The 19,350-nt window shown below is 35.7% G+C and overlaps 5 protein-coding genes across 5 annotated transcripts; all 5 read left to right on the forward strand.

Annotated features, from left to right (window-relative positions):
• Positions 1-38: 38 nt before the first annotated feature.
• Tsp_06973 (putative histone-binding protein RBBP7) lies at positions 39-2,652 on the forward strand. The gene is made up of 12 exons (XM_003380778.1): positions 39-73; positions 247-297; positions 426-534; positions 584-648; positions 693-931; positions 1,252-1,513; positions 1,608-1,731; positions 1,872-1,946; positions 2,140-2,216; positions 2,273-2,342; positions 2,402-2,512; positions 2,581-2,652. Exons 1-12 carry the CDS (start codon positions 39-41, stop codon positions 2,650-2,652), a joined length of 1,290 nt encoding a protein of 429 aa, XP_003380826.1.
• Positions 2,653-3,615: 963 nt separating this feature from the next.
• On the forward strand, positions 3,616-8,239 carry Tsp_06974 (succinate dehydrogenase, flavoprotein subunit). Its single transcript, XM_003380779.1, has 9 exons — positions 3,616-3,766; positions 3,844-4,078; positions 4,495-4,871; positions 4,942-5,381; positions 5,446-5,787; positions 5,876-6,070; positions 6,192-6,377; positions 7,405-7,533; positions 7,997-8,239. The coding sequence occupies exons 1-9, from the start codon at positions 3,616-3,618 to the stop codon at positions 8,237-8,239; spliced, it is 2,298 nt and encodes a 765-aa protein (XP_003380827.1).
• Positions 8,240-8,578: 339 nt separating this feature from the next.
• On the forward strand, positions 8,579-9,569 carry Tsp_06975 (putative zinc finger matrin-type protein 5). Its single transcript, XM_003380780.1, has 5 exons — positions 8,579-8,705; positions 8,769-8,904; positions 9,074-9,155; positions 9,177-9,202; positions 9,425-9,569. The coding sequence occupies exons 1-5, from the start codon at positions 8,579-8,581 to the stop codon at positions 9,567-9,569; spliced, it is 516 nt and encodes a 171-aa protein (XP_003380828.1).
• A 4,670-nt stretch (positions 9,570-14,239) lies between these two features.
• Positions 14,240-18,573, forward strand: Tsp_06976 (putative transcription initiation factor TFIID subunit 4). Its single transcript, XM_003380781.1, has 8 exons — positions 14,240-14,353; positions 14,405-14,956; positions 15,410-15,547; positions 16,660-17,007; positions 17,075-17,164; positions 17,222-17,907; positions 17,938-18,286; positions 18,379-18,573. Exons 1-8 carry the CDS (start codon positions 14,240-14,242, stop codon positions 18,571-18,573), a joined length of 2,472 nt encoding a protein of 823 aa, XP_003380829.1.
• A 53-nt stretch (positions 18,574-18,626) lies between these two features.
• On the forward strand, positions 18,627-19,091 carry Tsp_06977 (conserved hypothetical protein). Its single transcript, XM_003380782.1, has 3 exons — positions 18,627-18,635; positions 18,667-18,862; positions 18,988-19,091. The coding sequence occupies exons 1-3, from the start codon at positions 18,627-18,629 to the stop codon at positions 19,089-19,091; spliced, it is 309 nt and encodes a 102-aa protein (XP_003380830.1).
• Positions 19,092-19,350: the final 259 nt, after the last annotated feature.

Genomic DNA, 19,350 nt, shown 5'->3' on the forward strand with positions numbered 1-19,350 from the left:
TGGTACGATTTTTGCATACAATGAATGAATAATATGATATGAACAGAAAATCACTCATGACACGTTACCTACAGTAATACAAAAATAATGATGTTTAGCATGTTATACTGTAAATTAAAAGCGGATTTATTACATTAAAATTTATTTTATTAAATAAAAATGAAGAAATAAAAATGCATAGAATTATAATTTACATGATAAAAAATAATTACAAAACTTATTATGCTTACTTTTAAATAATTTCAGTGGTGCAATATCTAAAGAACACCCTACTTATATTATATATAAAATCTTACGGTATTTGTTAATAACTGTCGCTGTAATTATTATAAAAATTTTTAGTGCTATTAGCAGTACCAAGTGGAAATATTTTCTACTGATTTCATTGTAAAAATATTTTGTTTTAATCATATCGATTATTACAGTATTACTGTTAAATCCAAAAGAATGGAAATTCCCGAAGTTGGAATTGAAATAGAATCTGTGCGAAGAAATTACACCTGGACACAGAATGTTCATCTCATTTATGACGAAGTAAGTGAACGATGTTCATCACAAACCATTATTAATGTGTGCATTTCAGTTGGCCGATACCTTTGTTCCTTCGCCCAGTGACGTTTTCCAGTGGAGTACAGCGTACGTAATGTTGTAAATTATTTGAATAGTTTATTAATGAAAAATTTCAATTTCAGAAACTCGGCTGATTCTGCTCAGCAAGAATTTGTTGTGACAACATTCACAGAAGGAGATAATGTTTTGAGATTTCTGGACTATTGCAAAACTGACAATGGCGTGCTGATTGAAAGACAGTTGGATTTTCCTGTTGACGATTATGTAAATTGTGTGAAATACATGCCTCAACAAGGAAGCATCCTGGCTTTTGGAACGCCTTCATTTTATGCTGTTTTACGCAAAGATGGAGACAACGATGGTATATTTTTCATTGCTTTCATTTTGAATTTTTTTGTACCGAATGCTTAAACTCGGTGGTATTAAGTTGGTTACTTGAGTAATTTTTATTTCATTTGTGAAATTATTTTAATTTATTTTTTAATCATATTCAATTGAAAAGTTTTTATTTTTGAATGCACTCTATTAATTTGAAGTGCGAATTCATTTTACATATTTCATAATTCTAAATATTACACACCATTCAGAAGTAATTTCTTTTTTCAGTAGTAATGTAATTTCAATTTGGCAGTGTTTTCAAAATTACTGAACCGCTTATTATTTACACGTTGTTGCTTTTAGTTCGTTCTTTTCTTGCACCTCGCCAAATGGTCAAATTACATGGTGAACAACCAGCTGAAGGAAGGACTTTGTCATGGAATCCAATAAAAGCTGGTCTACTGCTTACAGTGAATTTGAATGGAACGATTAAGTCATTTGATTTTGCAGCTGGAGCTGAATCGTCGCAAACCTACGAATCTACTGCATTGATCAATGAAATTCATTGGCATCCAAAAAAGGAACATATTTTTGGTGGTGCACTGAAAAATGGACATCTTTGCATGTAAGTGATGATATTCACATTTCATTTGTGCCAGTATGATTTTGTGAAAATATATTATTTGCAAGTTGTATGCAATAATTGTTCTTATTTATAGTTGGGATGGTCGTGTAAGTGACATGACTATTCATAACTTTCCGGCTCATGTCGATAATGAAGTTACGTCGTTTTCATTTAATTCATACAGCGAAAACCTATTGGCTACTGGTTCGAACGAAAAGGTATTTTAATTCAACATTATTATTTTCATGCTGCATCAAACGACTATTAATTTTGCATAATTTTCTGTGCGTTATTGCTACACACATACTTATGCTTATACATACACATCCATATACACGAGTTTATTTATTTCTTTTAGCTAATTTGTTTTTGGGATTTGAGAAAAACTTATAGACCATTGCACACTTATTATCCGGAACATCCTGTGAACAAGGTATGCTTATTTTTAAGATAGTTACGCTAAAATTGCTTTCTCACTAATTTTACATCAGTGCATAATTAATGTTGCTATTGAAAACAACTGAAAATTGACTTTACAATATATAAATTAAGATTTTCAGCATTTTGAATTTTGTTCACTTATTGTTAAGCAGAAGCATTTAATTATTATTGTTGCTGAATTTTAGGTCATGTGGAGTCCATTGAATGAAGTGATGATTGCAAGTATTATTGAAGGAGTAGGAGTGGCAGTATATGATGTATCGTAAGTTGAATATTATATGATGGTATGATTTAGATTTTCATGAGTAATTTTTCTAGTAAAATTGGAGAAGAACTTGTTGGTGAAGATTGTGATTATGATGATGAAGATGTTGTGTCGGAAAGTTTGGTATGTTTAATTGTCTTTTGCAGAAACAAGCTTTTTTATTCATATAATTTTGTTTATAGTTTGTCCACTATGCGCGTCGGGATGATGTTCTCGACTTCGATTGGAATCCACGTGTTCCTTGGCTTATTGGTTCTGCTGAAAACAGTGGTCTAGTCGCTGCATGGAAACCAGTATGAAAATAATAATCTTATTATTATTTTATGTTTTTGTTTGTATTGCTTATTTGTCATATGTGTAGGCGAAACATATTGTCGAAGATGAAGATGTGGAAATATCTGATGAAGAGTTGGAGCCAGCGGATTTTGAATAACAAAACATGCATTGCGTTGGGACAATGTGAAATTTGCATATTGAAATAAAATATCTGTGTTTACAGTGATGGGGAGAACATTTGCTTTTATGGTTACGTAGATTTTACTTTTGAGCAATTTCATGCTTGTTAAGGTGTTCACCTTAATGAAGTTGCTTCTTACTCTACATTCATGACTGACATATTGATTAAATAATTTTTATCTATAATGGGACATTTTTTGTCGACGTAATGATGTCCATTAAAAATAGTTTTGAAAGAAAAACATTTCAAGCACTGCTTTCAGAAATGAAATTATTTTTAAAAAGAAAATTAAAAGAACGTTAAAAACCGTATTACTGTCATAATGTCATTGTCAATAAAAGGAGCTATAATCATATTGTAAAATTTTCTTCAATATGATAAGCAAGTTTGATCGAGCTTGTTCATAAAAAGATAGATATATTTTTACTTTCAGTATTACTCTGACATCTTAAAAAATAAGTTTTTCAATTTCTGCATGCTAAAGCATGACCACTGAGCTCATGCAATAACAAATAATTTTAATATGCAGTAATAATACTTGATTTTCAAAAGGAATTTTCATTGAACGTTGGCTACAGTATTACAGCAACGATTACTTCAGTTTAGTAGTTTGTTTACTTTGTTTTAAACTGTTCATCTGAGCATGCCCCATGCTCTTGGGTAGAAGCTGAATTTTATTTTAATATTTTTTGAAATTGAAATTTGTGCTCGCTCGCGTAAGCGCTTAATATGAAAATATGTATGCAATTGTTCAATTACGTTTAAATATCATTCGTATATTTTTGTAAATGTCATTTGTGTGAAATAATTTTCTTATTTGCGCTTTTATGTTATTTTATACTTGTATTTTTGAAAGCGTGTTGTTGAAGTTGGCGAGTGCCACTGGACGTGTTGAAATTGTAAACTTTATCATTTGTTTGTTTAGCAGAAATTGGTAAAATGATGTCCAAACTTTCCAGTGTCAATGTCAATTTGTTGAAGCGCTGTTTGTTCTTTAACCCTCAAGCTTACAGTAGTTATGAATCGCGAAGATTTGTTTCCGGCTATGAAATCGTAGATCACACATACGATGCGGTTATCGTTGGTGCAGGTATGATTTTTATTTGGTATTCTTAACGTTTATTTTTTTAATTTTGATCTGTTGATTTTAAATAATGTTTTATGCAGGAGGAGCCGGGCTGAGGGCTGCGATGGGTTTAGTCGAGGCGGGATTCAAAACTGCCGTAGTGACAAAACTTTTTCCAACCCGCAGTCACACAGTTGCTGCTCAAGGCGGTGTGAATGCTGCACTGGGTAATATGGAACCAGACGATTGGCGTTGGCATTTTTACGACACTGTGAAAGGTTCTGATTGGTTAGGAGACCAAGATGCGATTCATTACATGTGTCGTGAAGCACCAAGGTATCATGTTTTACATTATATTTTGCTTGTATGCATGCGGTTTTCTTGTTTTAATAAGCGTATATGTTATTAAAGTTTATTAAATTTTATATGTTATATGTTGCTTATGTTATATATGTATATTTTTTTTCTACTATTCAGGCTTGTCAGTGTGACCGACTTAGTAGTTTGTTGAAATCTTTTTTTCCTTGTTTCTTTTTTAGTTTTACTTTTGACATAAAGTTAAATTTTCTTTACTTTGTCGATGAATTTGTCGATTTTTAGACGAATTGTTGCAGAATTGCGCTTTACAACTGTTCAATTTGTTTTAAGATAAATTTTACTAAAGATTTGCATATAAGTGAAATAGATTTGTTTATTTTTCGTATCACAAATGGGGGTTTTTTGAAATTGTTAGCAAATTGATCAATTTGTAGGGCTGTGTTGGAGTTGGAAAATTACGGCATGCCATTCAGTCGTACTAAGGAAGGAAAAATATATCAGAGAGCTTTTGGTGGTCAAAGTCTGGACTACGGTCGTGGTGGTCAAGCGCATCGTACGTGCTGCGTGGCGGATCGAACTGGCCATAGCATGTTGCACACGCTGTACGGCCGAACGTTGGCCTACGATTGCAAATATTTTATTGAATATTTGGCGTTGGATCTTTTGATGAATAAGAATCGTTGTGTTGGTGTGATCGCGTGGAACTTGGAAGATGGAAAATTGCATCGTTTCCACAGTAACAATACAATTTTAGCCACCGGTGGTTACGGAAGGGCTTACTTCAGTTGCACATCAGCGCACACGTGCACTGGTAAGTGTGTTTATTAATTTATGCGTATTTCAAATGAAGTATTTGTTTTGTTTGGTTTTTTTAATTACAGGCGATGGAACGGCAATGGTTTCGCGCGCTGGCCTTCCGAACGCGGACATGGAATTTGTTCAGTTTCATCCAACAGGTATATACGGGGCTGGCTGTTTGATAACGGAAGGTGTGCGTGGAGAGGGTGGATATTTGATCAATAGCAAAGGCGAGCGCTTCATGGAACGTTACGCACCGAATGCGAAAGATCTGGCATCTCGGGATGTGGTGTCGCGTGCTATGGCTATTGAAATTCGCGAAGGTCGTGGCGTCGGTGCTCAGAAAGATCACATATACCTGCAGTTGCATCATTTGCCGGCAAATTTGATTCACGATCGTTTGCCAGGCATTGCTGAGACGGCGCACATCTTCGCCGGCGTCGACTGCACCAAAGAACCAATTCCAGTATTGCCTACGGTTCATTACAACATGGGTGGGATACCTACTAACCACACTGCGCAGGTTTGACAGTCGTGATGTGAATGTGAAATCTGAACGAACAGATGTAAATTTTTCTATTGTTCAGGTTTTGACATTCAAGCCGGGTAGCGGTGATCAAATAATTCAAGGTCTTTACGCGGCCGGTGAAACGGCTGCGCATTCCGTCCACGGTGCCAACCGTCTAGGCGCCAATTCGTTGTTGGATTTGGTCATCTTTGGACGCGCTTGCGCTTTGACCATTGCTAAAACTTGCAAGCCGGGCGAGAAGTTTCCAGATTTGCCAGCCAACGCCGGCGAACGGTCGGTGGCAAATTTGGACAAACTCCGACAAGCCAACGGAACCATCACTGTGGCGGATTTGCGCTTGAAAATGCAAAAAACTATGCAAGAGCATGCTAGCGTTTTTCGCACTGGGGAAGTTTTGCAAGTGAGCATTGGTTGTTTTTTTTTCTTCTGTCTTTCTTGTTCCACTTTTTTGCAGTTTTTTTTATTTTGATTCTGATTTTGCTTTTTAGGAAGGATGTAAGAAAATGGAAGGCATTTATAAACAGTTGGAAAATGTGAAATTGTCCGATCGTGGGCTGATATGGAATACGGATTTGGTCGAGGCGATTGAATTGCAAAATTTAATGCTGAATGCGGTTCAGACGATCAATTGTGCCGAAGCTCGTAAAGAGAGTCGTGGTGCGCATGCCCGTGAAGATTTCAAAGTAAAAAAAGAAAATTTTTTTTTCCAATAGTCGATTCTATTCCAACCATTTGATTGTTGAAATTTATTTAAATTGAAAATTGGTGCTTATTGTTTCTTTTTTTCATTCTTGCATTCTACAGCAACGTATTGACGAGTTCGACTATTCGAAGCCATTGGATGGGCAAACGAAATTGCCGTTCGAAAAGCACTGGCGTAAGCATTCGATGGTTTGGATGGATGAAGTGACGGGTAGAACAAGAATCGAATACCGTCCAGTCATTGACAAAACTCTCGACAAAGCTGAGGTCGATTGGGTACAGCCGAAAGTTCGTTCTTATTAATTAGCATCAGTAGAGAGAAAGAGAAACAGAAAGATAGATGATGGTTGTTTTCCAACAATGTTCACATTAATTCATATCATGAACATTTATTTTTCTTACTGTAATTTTTTTCTGTAGCTGTCTCGAGTATGGGTAGAAAAGGAGAGTGTGTATTGTTTTTTGTGTGTTTGTTTCTTTTTCAGAAAAGAAGAAAAAACGCTGAAGTTCCTCTATTCTGCCAGTATGATTAAAAAAATTGTATGATTCAGACCGAATTGTGTTTGTTGTTCTTCATTTTCATTGTTGCATCGGTTGTGCCGCTTAATATCGTATTTTTTATACATTCGTACATACATCTCATTATTGGAAATTTTACGCTTCTGTTTGTTCTCTCTTTCACATCATTGCTAATCGTTTGTTTAGAATTATTCACACTGCCCTTGATGAACAACAGCTCCAATGCCAGCGTTTGATGATTGTTTGTTTTACTGCTTTTTTTAAAAAAAGAAGAATGCTCATGAACGTTGAAAATGCTTCGTTATTGGATTAATCGCATACCGATGACTATTTTCGCGACTGCAGGCTCAGTTGGTACTGTAGGAATTGCCTACATTGTCTATGGAAGGTTTTCCAGAGAAAAGGGTTCTGTGAACCATTGGAAACCTTGGAAAGTAAAGAAAGCAAGCCAATTTGTCTTCTTTTTATTCACTGTTTGCAATGCTTTCAATCAAGGTGAAAGTGTATCGCAGTTTGCCGTTGAAGCCTTTGTCCAGAGCTTGGGGCAAGGTGAACAGTATGGAAATTCCGACCATTCTGCGACGACCACTGCTCGGTGCCTATGTGCGCTATTACAAGTGCAATTTGAACGAAGCCGTCGTCGACGATCTGCGCGCATACCCGAGTTTGCAAGATTTTTTTCGACGTGCAATTCGTCCAGACTTGAGGCCAATTGCCGATGTGTCACTGGTGAGTAATGCATACTTTTTTTGCAAAAATTTATTCAAATAGTATATATATATATGTACTTTTCAAGGTTTCTCCTGCCGACGGTGTTGTTCAGTGGTGTGGAAAAATCTCAGACGGTGTGCTTAGTCAAATCAAAGGAATCACGTATCACATAAATGATTTCTTTGGTCAAGTGGAAATTCCTGGTATTGATTTTGTAAGTTCATGCTTATTTATACTGAAAATTTGTTATGTTTTTTCTTCATTTAAATTACTTTAATATTACAGGAAGAAAAGATGACTTCACTTTATAGTTGTGTAATTTATTTGGCACCAGGTGATTATCATGGTTTTCACTCGCCCGTTGATTGGAATGTGACATTCCGCCGCCACATTGCCGGTTCGTTTTAATTTTAATTTTAATTTTTTATGCTTAAAATTCTTTTTAAATTTTGTTTAGGAAATTTGCTCAGTGTTGGCCAAAGAATTGTTCAACGAGTTAGCAACTTGTACTGCCTGAACGAGCGTGTCCATCTCATTGGCCATTGGTTGCATGGATTTTTTTCCATGTGCGCAGTTGGTGCTACTAATGTTGGTAGTATCAATATTGTATTCGAGGTATTATTGATTTTACAAGGGGGAAAAGTTGATTTTGTTTTTTCAAATTAAAATTCTTTTAGGAAGACTTGAAAACGAACAAAAAAGGAATGCGACATGGCTCTCTTTCTGATTTGAGTTATAGTCCAGGATATGATACTGAGAAAGGTAGAAAAATGGGTGATTTTCGTCTCGGCTCTAGTGTTGTTCTCATCTTTGAAGCCCCTGCAGATTTTCACTTCAGCGTCAGTTCTGGCCAGCGTATTAAATACGGCGAAATGCTCGGAGATATAAATTCCCAAGCGTATAATTTGGAAAGCAGTTGAATTTTTTTTTATTATTTCATTTCACTATTATTTTTATTTTCATCTTCACTACCCTTCTCTGCCTTTGTGAATTTGTGAGATGCTGATTGCAAAATTTGATTATTTATATTTTTTACTGTCAACTTTATTCATCATCATCTACAGATTTTATTATTAGATAACAGTCTTTCTATCTTATTGCACTTGTCATCCGTAACAACTATATATTTATGTTACTATTAAACTTGAATCTCATTTGTTACTGTGCCATAATACTCTTCTCTGTGCGATGTATTTTCGTTTTGCTATTATTTTGATTTTATTCGAAATTTTTACCACTGAAATGTACCATTTCAGCAGATGGTGAAGCCATATTTTTGTGAATATTGTAATCGAAAATTTAAAGGTGATGTACGAACGCGAAAACTTCACCTGCAAAGTCAGGCACATCGAACTGCCTACGCAGCATACTATGCCCAGTTTGAAGGTTAGCATCATATTTTTCGGTTTGTATTCTTTTGCGTAATGAATTAATTAACTAATTGAGCAGAGTATCGAAGAGAGGAAATGAATGAGCAACGGCCGTCATCATTTGCTGGTAAGCTTCGTCGGCTTCTTACACACACAGCGCAGTGTATGTTTTCCAAAAGGGTCTGTTTCAGCGAAAAGCAAGCAGAAAATCTCAAGTAAAAATGCAAACGACATACTGAATCACTGGTTGCAAATCAATCGTCCTGATTTGTACGCATTTTCTATGCTTCGAAAGCAGTAAGAGCTTTTTTGTTTCCTCTGTTTTTTATTATTATTAAATTTCGGCTTTTTTTGTTTGTTGTTATTGTGATTAGATTGATTCAGTTGGAATATGACGTTAACAAGTGGCCAGTTTCGCTGCGAATGTGTTGTTCTTGATTGCACAAACGAGAAAATAGCTAACAAAGTTTTTATTAATTAAATCCAGATTGAACTAACCGAAAGCTTTGCGAAGTAACAAAACGAAGAACAATAAATAATAATAATAAACAGCGTGAGGCCAGGTAACAACAACTGTGATTTTTATGTTACAGAAATCATCAGCAGCAGTCAGGGGTGTTAAAGTTCATCTTTTTCGAGATCAATGTCACTGACGTCGATATCGTCCACTTGTGGAAGCTGAAATAACAATTTACAACACACAATAAATTTCTGTTTTTTTTTTGGTTAAATTAGAAATTTTCGTACTTCGCCATCTTTTCCATCCCAAGGAGACGTTTCGACAATAGCAGGAAGTTGGGCACCTTTCACGGGTGCAGTTGATCCTCGACCGTATGAAAGCTCCCTGAAAGCACAGTGCACACGCAAGATACACATTTGAAAAGAAAAGCTAGAAAAAATTAATAATTTTCAAACCTTAAAAATTCCGTTATTCCATCTTTGCTGAACGATCCGCGCAGAAGCGCAAATTTCATCTTACGTGCATTGATCGCAGCGAGAGCCTGAAGAAAAATCAACAAATTGAAATATGATCAAAATTTCCATCACGTCAGATCGAAAAATTACAGGATATCCGAATCCGCCAAGACCTAGTGATTCTTCAAGTGCCGTCTGGGTAGTGGCCTCAGTCCAGAGCCATCTTGAAAAGCAAACACATCATCAGCTTACTCCTGCGTAATGCTACTAACACAATGATTATTGAAATGTCCAACATACCCCCACATGTTCTTTTTGAAGCGTTCGCCTAGCTGTTTCAACATGTTCAAGTAGTCGTTTCGACATTTCGCTTGGCAGTCGAGAATGTACGGCAACACGGCAATTATGCAGAGTTGCTTTGTTTCGCAAGCCTCTTTCAAATCTTCATTTTTCAACAGCTGAAATGATTTTACGGTAAGTTTCGTTTGACGAACATTTTCCACTGTGCTATTATTATTTTCTTCTTTTTAATCTCATTCACATTTAAATTAATTACCTGTTTAATTTCAGGAGGTGGAGCGTTTTCCGCCAATTTATCCATAGCCCACTGTACTATGTCACTCGAAGAACGACCACCGGTATAGTCTACTACATCTTCGTCAAGTCTCTTTGATCCAGCGGGAAACATTTTTATGGTAGGGAATCCTGCAATCTAAAACAAGGTGTTGTTGAGATTATCGATATAAAACTTCAGTATACAGCAACAAGCTTACTCCAAAGCGCTGGGCCGTTGCTGAGTTTACAGTAGCGTCAATGGCAGCTACTTTCACTTTTCCTTTAAGCTGAGTTGCTGCAGAAGCCCAATGCGGTTGGAGGTTCTTGCAATGACCGCACCAAGGTGCATAGAATTCCACCAACCACATGTCATCACTTGATGTGATCATGCTGTCAAAGTTAGCATCATTCAACTGAATGACATCGTCCGAGCTACCCTAAAGTAAAAATCAAATCAATTCAACTCTTCTTGCAGAAAAAGGCTACCGAAAAGTATAATGTTCATGCTTAATTATCAGATAAGGATTCTGTAATTCATATTGTTTCATTTGAAACACGGACTTATAAGTCATCATGATAAAATGCTGTGCACAACTGAGTGCTACTGTTCGAAAAGAACTTACGGAAGAAGATTGTTTCGACCCAGAACGTTTCCCCGTTAATCTATATTGAACAATTTTCTTCAGTTCGTTGAATGCTGCATCAACAACAGCCTGAGCAGTTCGACTTCCTGAAACCACTGCATCTCAGTATGTGGCCAAAGTATAAAGACAAATTGTAAAATACCTTGAAATTCTGTTGGCTTTTGCTTGTCAGCCCCAAAAATTTTTACAGTAGGAAATCCGCTGATACCGTAAGGCGCACCGACGTTTGCGTGTTGATCCATGTTCACTCCACCAACGTTTACAATGCCCTGCATAAATGAAGACCGTTAGCCAGGATAGTAATTTAACAAGACTAATACCTTCAAAGCTTTGGCAGCCTTCGCATATTCGCTAGCGAATGCTTTACAATGACCACACCTGACATGACAAAGAATATTTATTAAAATGGTTAAATGAATATGCCGCCGACACTTGCCATGGAGCGTAAAATTCGACGACCCACACACTATCGCTATTTATAACTTTACTTTGAAAGTTTGAAGTAGTCAAATCAACGACATCACTGCTTCCATCGTACAAAGCTGATGTGCAAAGAAATACTCCTAAACAACACGCCTATATCTGATAAACGGTAACAGCAATGCATTTCGGTGTCGATTAAGTTTTACCACAAAGTAAACAGAAAGTGTCATGTAGGAATATCAGAGGATGGTTGTAGTGAACATTATTACGTTCAACACCGAAGGCTACTCCGTAATTATTTTCCTCACATATTATTTACTTCTTTGATAAAAAAAGAAGTACCAAGAAGTGAGGCACGAAAGTAATAAATTAGAAAACTGAATTTTATAATACACCTACGCGGTAAATCAGACAATTACTTCTTACTGTACAGCATAGCACAAGAAAAAAAACAATTTCAACTGAACGAAACACTCACCGAACAACAGTCCAATAAACATCATGGCGAAGTCGATACGCAAGAGAACAACCAAAAGAACACTACAACTCCAGCAGGCAATAAATAAATACGACCTCAGCCAAGAAGACACTGATAACGTGTACTATTCCGATTGGCTGAGCTGACGTGTGATTAGGTACTACAGTCAAAACAAAATGCAGGTACGATGAAATTTTTTTGAAAATTGTTCAGAAAATAAAAAAAAATAAATTTCTTAAAAACAGTTATAATGCAGTAATTATGTTAAATATAAAAATATAATACTTTTATGAGAATAATTTGTTTCCCATTACGATAAAAATAGGTTTACAAAAAATTGTGAAATTTAAATGAAAATAGCATTACAGTCGAATTAGTTCATGACTTTCGTTTTTTGAATTTTTTTTTCTTTCATTTAAATACGAATTATTAAAATTATTTGATAGAGAAGTCGACAATAATTAGACAAAGCAGGCTTCATTAAGTACAGGATCTATATTATTTGTGGAATAGATGAACACTTTTTGTTGGCAAATTGTCTGACAGCATGGAAAAATATAAATTTGTGTTTACGCTGAACTGAGCTGCATGGCAGTTTAATGGTTTTCATTTATGCTTCATCAAGCATTCAGATTTTTTTCATCATGGTAGCATCCAGCAATACGGGAGGGAAAATAAGTGGTACATTTTTGTTAGCTTCGTTTGTAAAAATCAGCATGACGCGTTGTCCCGGATCAGTATTTCCACAGACACAAAACACCGCAAAGAAACGAACTTTATTTTTCATCACTTTATTGTTTGACTTTATCGGCTTATGAAATGGTTATGAAGCGGCTTTGTCAATTAAAAGTTATGGTGATGTACAGCTTTTTTTTAGGAAAAGAAATTTCTCTTTATCCGCTTCTGTGTTTTGTGAACATCATCTTTGTAGTTTGAAAGAATGATCGAAATCAAATTGACTATAAAACATAGGTAATTAAAGATTTAAATTTTTTTAAATTTGACAATTGTTGTTCAAAAATTAATGTTCTAGATACCTTCCGTTTGTTAAGTATTACTGCCAGCGCGTATCAAAATGGAAAATGATTGACAAGTATGGTTGATGGGCAAATTGTTTTATCTTATGGGTAAAACTGTATAGCTGTTTTTTATTTACAGCATGATAAAAGCATACTTGGTTTGTTAACTACTGCTACTGCATTTCTGATTTTATTTTTTGCATTGCGCTTTACTTGGAAGTGAATTTTTGCTTTCATCTTTATTTATTCAGTTATAATGCATGTTTTGTAATGAACATTGGGGATTGTTTTCGAAATTTACGATTTGCAGCGTTTTATTTAACCTATTTTTTCAGCATGCACTGCTTCTGATCCTATGCCATATTAAACAACAATAAAATATGCAGCAAGTCGATTGTGCCAATTCTCTTCCCCATTTTGCTTCAACATGAATGCGAAAATTTAAATATTAATATTTTAATAATAATTTTATGGTAATTTGTAAGATTCATAGTGAAATGGAATTTTTATATGCTTGTTTTCTTGTTAGTGAATAAAAATTTACAGTATGTTGAAAGTTACAGTATGAAGCATATTTTTAAAAGATAATGTATAAATTAGTTAATAATTGTATTTCTAAGCTTTAAAAGTTGTTATATTTATATTAATATACGTTGCAAAATATTTTTTAATGGTAAACTTTTGTGATTCATTGACTTAAACTTGATTATATACAGTAGTTTGTTGACCTATTGTTTTTAGCACTTTATGAAATAAGTTCTATATTATGGTTTTTATCTTATGGAAAGCATTTATTTATCATTACAATTGTAATTTCAACTGTATAGTATTTAATCAAAACTAATACAACTTTCTTGTTTAATGAGCTGCGGCCACATAAATTTTCATGGTAATCAATATACTGGTCAAGGCCTTTGTTGTATTTATAACTGATTGCCGCATGTAATATTTTATGCGCATTTTGAAAATGGGCTGGACATGTAATGTAGCATACATTTGATTGTTATAAACGATTTTCAGAATTATGTAAATATTTTTGTATTTTCACTGCTTAATGCGCAATTTATTAAACGCTTTATGCATCAGCAGTTTGTTGAGATTTGCAAACAGTAAACAATACTAGTAGTAGCGCATATTGAAAAGCTACAATGTTAAATTATTTTCTTCTAACAAAGAAAAAAATAATGCTGTTTCAAAATAATTTAGTTTACTTTTTTCTGTAAGTTTTAAAAGCAAACGTTAGATAATCGTCTGTTCTATGCGAAATCTTGTCGTGTTTTGTCGAGATAATTTTTTTTAATAATAGCTTTGTGGTGTGCATATTTAACAGTAGTGTTCTAGTAATGAAAGAATTAATAAAATAAGAAAGGAATTTTGATGTAAAAAATATTAGTTTGCTTAATTACAGTATAACTTAAGATAAACAGATTTCATTTAAACAGTAAGAATAGTTGTACCTGATTTTCATTGGTTTTTACTGTACAATTGGCAATAGTTTTTAGTGTCCTCCTAAAGCATGGGTGATGTGGGTGGCCTAGAAAAACTATTGAATAGTGAGGTGGACGAAGCTGCTTTAAAGCAGATATCAGGAACATTGAAATCTGAGCTGATTTCTCCACAGAAATCGCAGGTTGGAATGCCATCTACTCTGTCGTCGATAAATACTAATTTTGTTTATCAGAATGGTCCTGCAAGTCAAGCCTTGTGGAAGCCGAATATCACGGTTTCTTCTGAATTACCTTCTGTTATAAACAGTGTGTCACTGAAGGATGCTGTAAGTAATGTCAACGGTGGCAGAGGCGAGAGAACACCGCTCATTCAACAATCGCATTCACGTACTGTCAGCCCTGGACCGGCGCGTAGTTATTTTCGCATCGTTTCAAATGTTGATGGGAATACAAATGGATCTCAAAGTTCTGAAAATATGGCTTCCTCTCGGAGAAGACTTGAATCTACCGACGTGAAGCCAATTATTCAAGCTACTTTGCAGAGTACTTCTCGTTCGGGCAATGCTACTGAACAGAATTCTTCTGCAATGTGTTCATTAAATAGGACATCTCAGTCACCACTGAGTTTCATGCGAACAACGAATCTCATGCCTGGGAATTTACCACAGCCCCGTTTTAATGGAGCTGCACAAGTTACATCTTTGGAAAAATCTTTGACAACGCCTGCTACGATAGCTGTTTGTGGCGTTGACTTGCGTCAGCGAACGCCTCTGTTGCAAAACTCGGTAAGTAAAATATTACTTTTCGGTGAAGTTTTCAATGATAATTTTCTAACAGATTTAATTATTATTATTTACGATATGAAATCGAATAGTTTTAATTGTGTATTGTTTATCATGTCTAGTATGCTTGTTTTTTAATTGTTTTCTTACTTTCACTGTTTAGTTGTGGTAGCATTTTTCTGAAATTTATTTACCATTCAACTTATACCTGTTAGATTATAAATCTGTGCATGAATCACTAATTGTGTATCATGTGTTAACAAGTGAATAAATCTGTGAATTTATAAATTGGCTACTGTTTCAGTAATGTTTTTAATTTACCTAAAGCGACATGAATTGATTTCGCATCGAATTGTTTATTGCACGCCACAAATAGTTTTCGCACTAATTGATTCATTTAAATTATTTGAAAACAGAAAAAGTTATTTGCATACATGTTTTTTTATTTGGCATTAGACGTTGCAAACGCAAAGCATTAGTCAGGGTATCTCGACTGCACAAACCGGCATAGCTCCGAAAACAGCGGCAACGATTTTGCGTACTACTACGGGTCAGTTGGTATTGGTTACTGGCGGAGCATCTTTGCCTGTTCAAGTAAGCAATTTTTTTGTATTTTATTTTCCAAATTTAACGTGGATATTTTAACAACATTTTTCTTACCTTTTTTTCATTGATATTATTATTTATGCTTTGCATTTGAGATTCAGATGAATTCAGTTAGCAGGACTTTTATTTTGTTTAAATAATTGTTCCTGCTTAACTGTGCAAATAGTTTTATTTATTTTGTTTTGGACATTCTTACTTTTGTCTTTTATTATTATGCAGCCGGTGGCAAATAATATGCATGCATTGCAATTGTAAATGAAACGGTGGGAAATTCGAAAACAGTTCTATTTTTTTGTTCCTGTTTTGTAGTTTTTTTCACTTTCAAATTTGTTCATTTTGAGTGAATGTTAGTATGATTGAGAGTTGACAGATGATAATCAGTTGTGATTACTGTAAATAACGAAAGCGAACACTTGGACAATGGAAGAATATTGTTTAATTCATCCGATTTGAGCAGTTAAATTGAATTAAAGTAACATCACATATGTGGATGTTTTTTTTATTCTTTGCTGTTTTTGATTTTGATAAGTAGGCGAACAACTTTGTTGAGGTCGTTGAAATGATCTGTTTGAGCAATTTTAACATGATGACTAGTGAAAAATGCTTTCATAAACATTTGAAGGACTTTTCAGATAACGATGGAAATGAATTCTGTTCATTTTTATACAATAATGAATAATAAACTTTTCAAAATTGTTGATGTGGACTTTTTTATACTTATCTTACCAATTAGAGTTTGATCCAAACATTGTCATAGTAAACTTTAATCCTGTGGTTGTGTGCGAAATTCTCTGGCTGTTATAGAACAAACAGTTGGTCAGTTTATGAAGTTTTGGGAATGGAAGAAGTTTCTCAAAGTGCTTTGAAAATATTAAATAATTGTAATTAAAATGTGAATGAAATGATAGTCGATTTTAGGGTAAACTTTTTTTGATAACACTTATTCAGAGTTACACGTTGTTGTATGTTATTTTGTTGTGATCTACTGTTTAAGTTATTTTTGTATTAGTAGTAGATTTTTAAAGTTGTTGTTGTTTGTACCGTTGCTGCTGATTTTTGGAATTTTATTGAAAAAATTTTTATTGTTTAAAATAATGCAGGTAAAGTCGGAACTACCAATTCAAACGATCGTTGTCAGCTCATCCCAACCGAAACAGACTACTAGCTCGGTTACTGCGCAGCATCATTCTTCGACAATTGTCCATACTTCGTACATGCAGCAACGACAGCCTGTATCGACATCGTCAACTCTTGCCTCTGGTTATCACCACGGTTCTCAGAATCAAAGTGCTCCAGCACCAACGCCCGCTGGAAATTCAACTCCAATTTCCCTGGACCAAGGCGAGAAGAAGTGCATGAGCTTTTTAAAAACCCTCATCCGACTTGCCAAAGACAAGGGCAATCCGAGCGTCATCAACGAAGTCAACAGGCTTGTCCGGGATTTGTTGGTAGATGAACCACATCACCGAGCTTCGTTGGATTTGTCGGGGAAAATTTTTTTTTATTTTTTTGTAGATGTCCAAGATTAGCCCACCTGCATTTACCAGTCGAATTCCTGCGGTGCTAAATTCAAAACCGCAAGCAAATTTGCTGCCATTTCTCGAAGTCTTTATAACTTTTTGATTATTTTTTTATTCATTTGATTAATTGAAATTAATTTAGTCTGTTTTGCCATCTGTTCAACGAGAATTTTCAGCCGGAAATCTGGTCATTGAAGGCTTGAATGATACAGAAATCCACCCGACGAATGCTTCCAATTGCGCACATCCTTCACCAAAGACGTCGCCGAATTTTTTCAGCACGCCATCTCGTACTGTGTCGATCTCAACATCGCAACCAACGCAGCAACATCAGCAACAGCATCTTGTTTGTCCAGCGGTCTCCACCAATTCTGGAGCCGCTTCGGCAAACATATCCGGTCCATATATTGTAGCTACTCCAGTGAACGTGAGACCAATGGCGGGTAACATGGGCTTGCACCAAGGCGGCGTTCAGGTGCATCAACAGTATCCATCGGTGGCTCATCAGCTGAGTTCATGCCAGCCGACATCTGTGGAAATGCCATTCAGGCCTGCACCGTTGCCGACACAACCGTCATTTGTTTCCGAAATTATAAACACTCAGGACAAAAGCACTGCCGTTGCAACTGCTGCTAACAGTCGGACCTCTCCAGCTATTAATGGCAGCAGCAGCATAGCGCTGAGTTCTCAATCATTGCTGTCAGCAACGCCACAACACCAGCAACAACAACAACAACAACAACAACAACCTCAGATACTACTACAACAACAGCAACAACCCTCAGCTGATTCTGGAAAATCACATTCCGTTTCGACTGTGACGGAAAAGTGAATTACTGTTTTATTTTATTTTTTCAGTTTACATTTATTTATTCATTCACATGCGTGTATATTTCGCAGAGAACCTGAGGATGATATTAATGATGTAGCAGCGATGGGAGGTGTGAATTTAGCCGAAGAATCGCAAAAAATACTTGCCTCTACAGCGGATCTGTTCAGCACGGAGATGCAAAGTTGTGGTCCAGAGCCGACGTTTTTGGACCTCTCCAGCTTGCAAGAGCGAATGCAAGCCAGTTGCTCAGGCGTGAATGTTGAGAGCTTCCAGCCGGACTGTTGTCAGCTGTTGTCAATAGCTTGTGAAACTCGCCTCCGCGGTTTGTTGGAAAAGATGTGCGCAGCAGCTGAACATCGGACTGAAAATTTGCGCGTGAGTATACACATACCCTTTGAGGATTACCTGAATTTTTTAAATTTGATTTTACTCTATTTTTTTTTGAAAAAAACTTATTTTGATTTCAGACGAATCCATTTTATTATCAAGTATCGGATGTCAGGGGTCAGTTGAGGTTTTTGGAACATCTGAATGAGCAGTGTCAAAAGAGGCGTGGCGAAAGGGAGAGGGAATTGCTGTTCCGTATGGCGAAAAGTCGCTCATCGAAAATTGGTGATTCGGAACAGCAGCGGATCAAAGAGCGCGCTAAAGAGGCAAGCTAAAGCAAATTTTACTCGAATATTATCCCTCCAGTGTTTATTAATTGCTTTCGGTCATGCATGCGGTTTGTTAATGGGGTTTGTTGTTTTGTTCAGCTGCAAAAGGCAGAACAAGAAGAACTGAGAAACCGCAGTGCGAATGCAGCTGCTCAGGCGGCTTTGGCTTCATCCAGGAAGCGTCCATTGCAGCAAACAGCCGGTGCGTCCGATTCTCAGCAGCCAGTTGCCTTGGGTGTATTTGGGGCGAACAGTGGCAGCTTCTCCTTGGGCACGGCAACCAATTCGGCCGAAGGTTTGATTCGATTTCAGGTGACTATTTTTGTTTTATTTATTATATGTCGAACTTTTGTTTGTCTTATTGTAATATATTGATAATTATATATTATTATTATTATTATTATTTGTTTTTATGTTCAGTCGACCACGCGTCCCAGGATGAAGCGTATCAATTTGAAAGATTTTCAGTTCGTCTTGCGCACGGATCGCTATGCAAAATATTCAAAAGTTTTGATCGAATCTGAATTTAAATGATCATCTCATCCATCTTTTCCTGTACTGTAATGACTGTTTCCTGTTGTTCAGCCGTTCATGTCAATATACCTATACGAGATTGTTGAAGAACACAACAAGCATGCAGGATAATGCTAGTTACGTAATTTCAATTTTGACGACTGTGGACTGACTATACATACATATCTTTATTTATTTATTTATTTATTTATTTATATATGTTTTGATGATCTGTACATCGCGCATTTTTCATCATCCCCCACTGAGAGT

Source organism: Trichinella spiralis (genome assembly GCF_000181795.1).
Source record: "Trichinella spiralis strain ISS 195 chromosome Unknown Scfld2, whole genome shotgun sequence".
Lineage (NCBI taxonomy): Eukaryota > Metazoa > Nematoda > Enoplea > Trichinellida > Trichinellidae > Trichinella > Trichinella spiralis.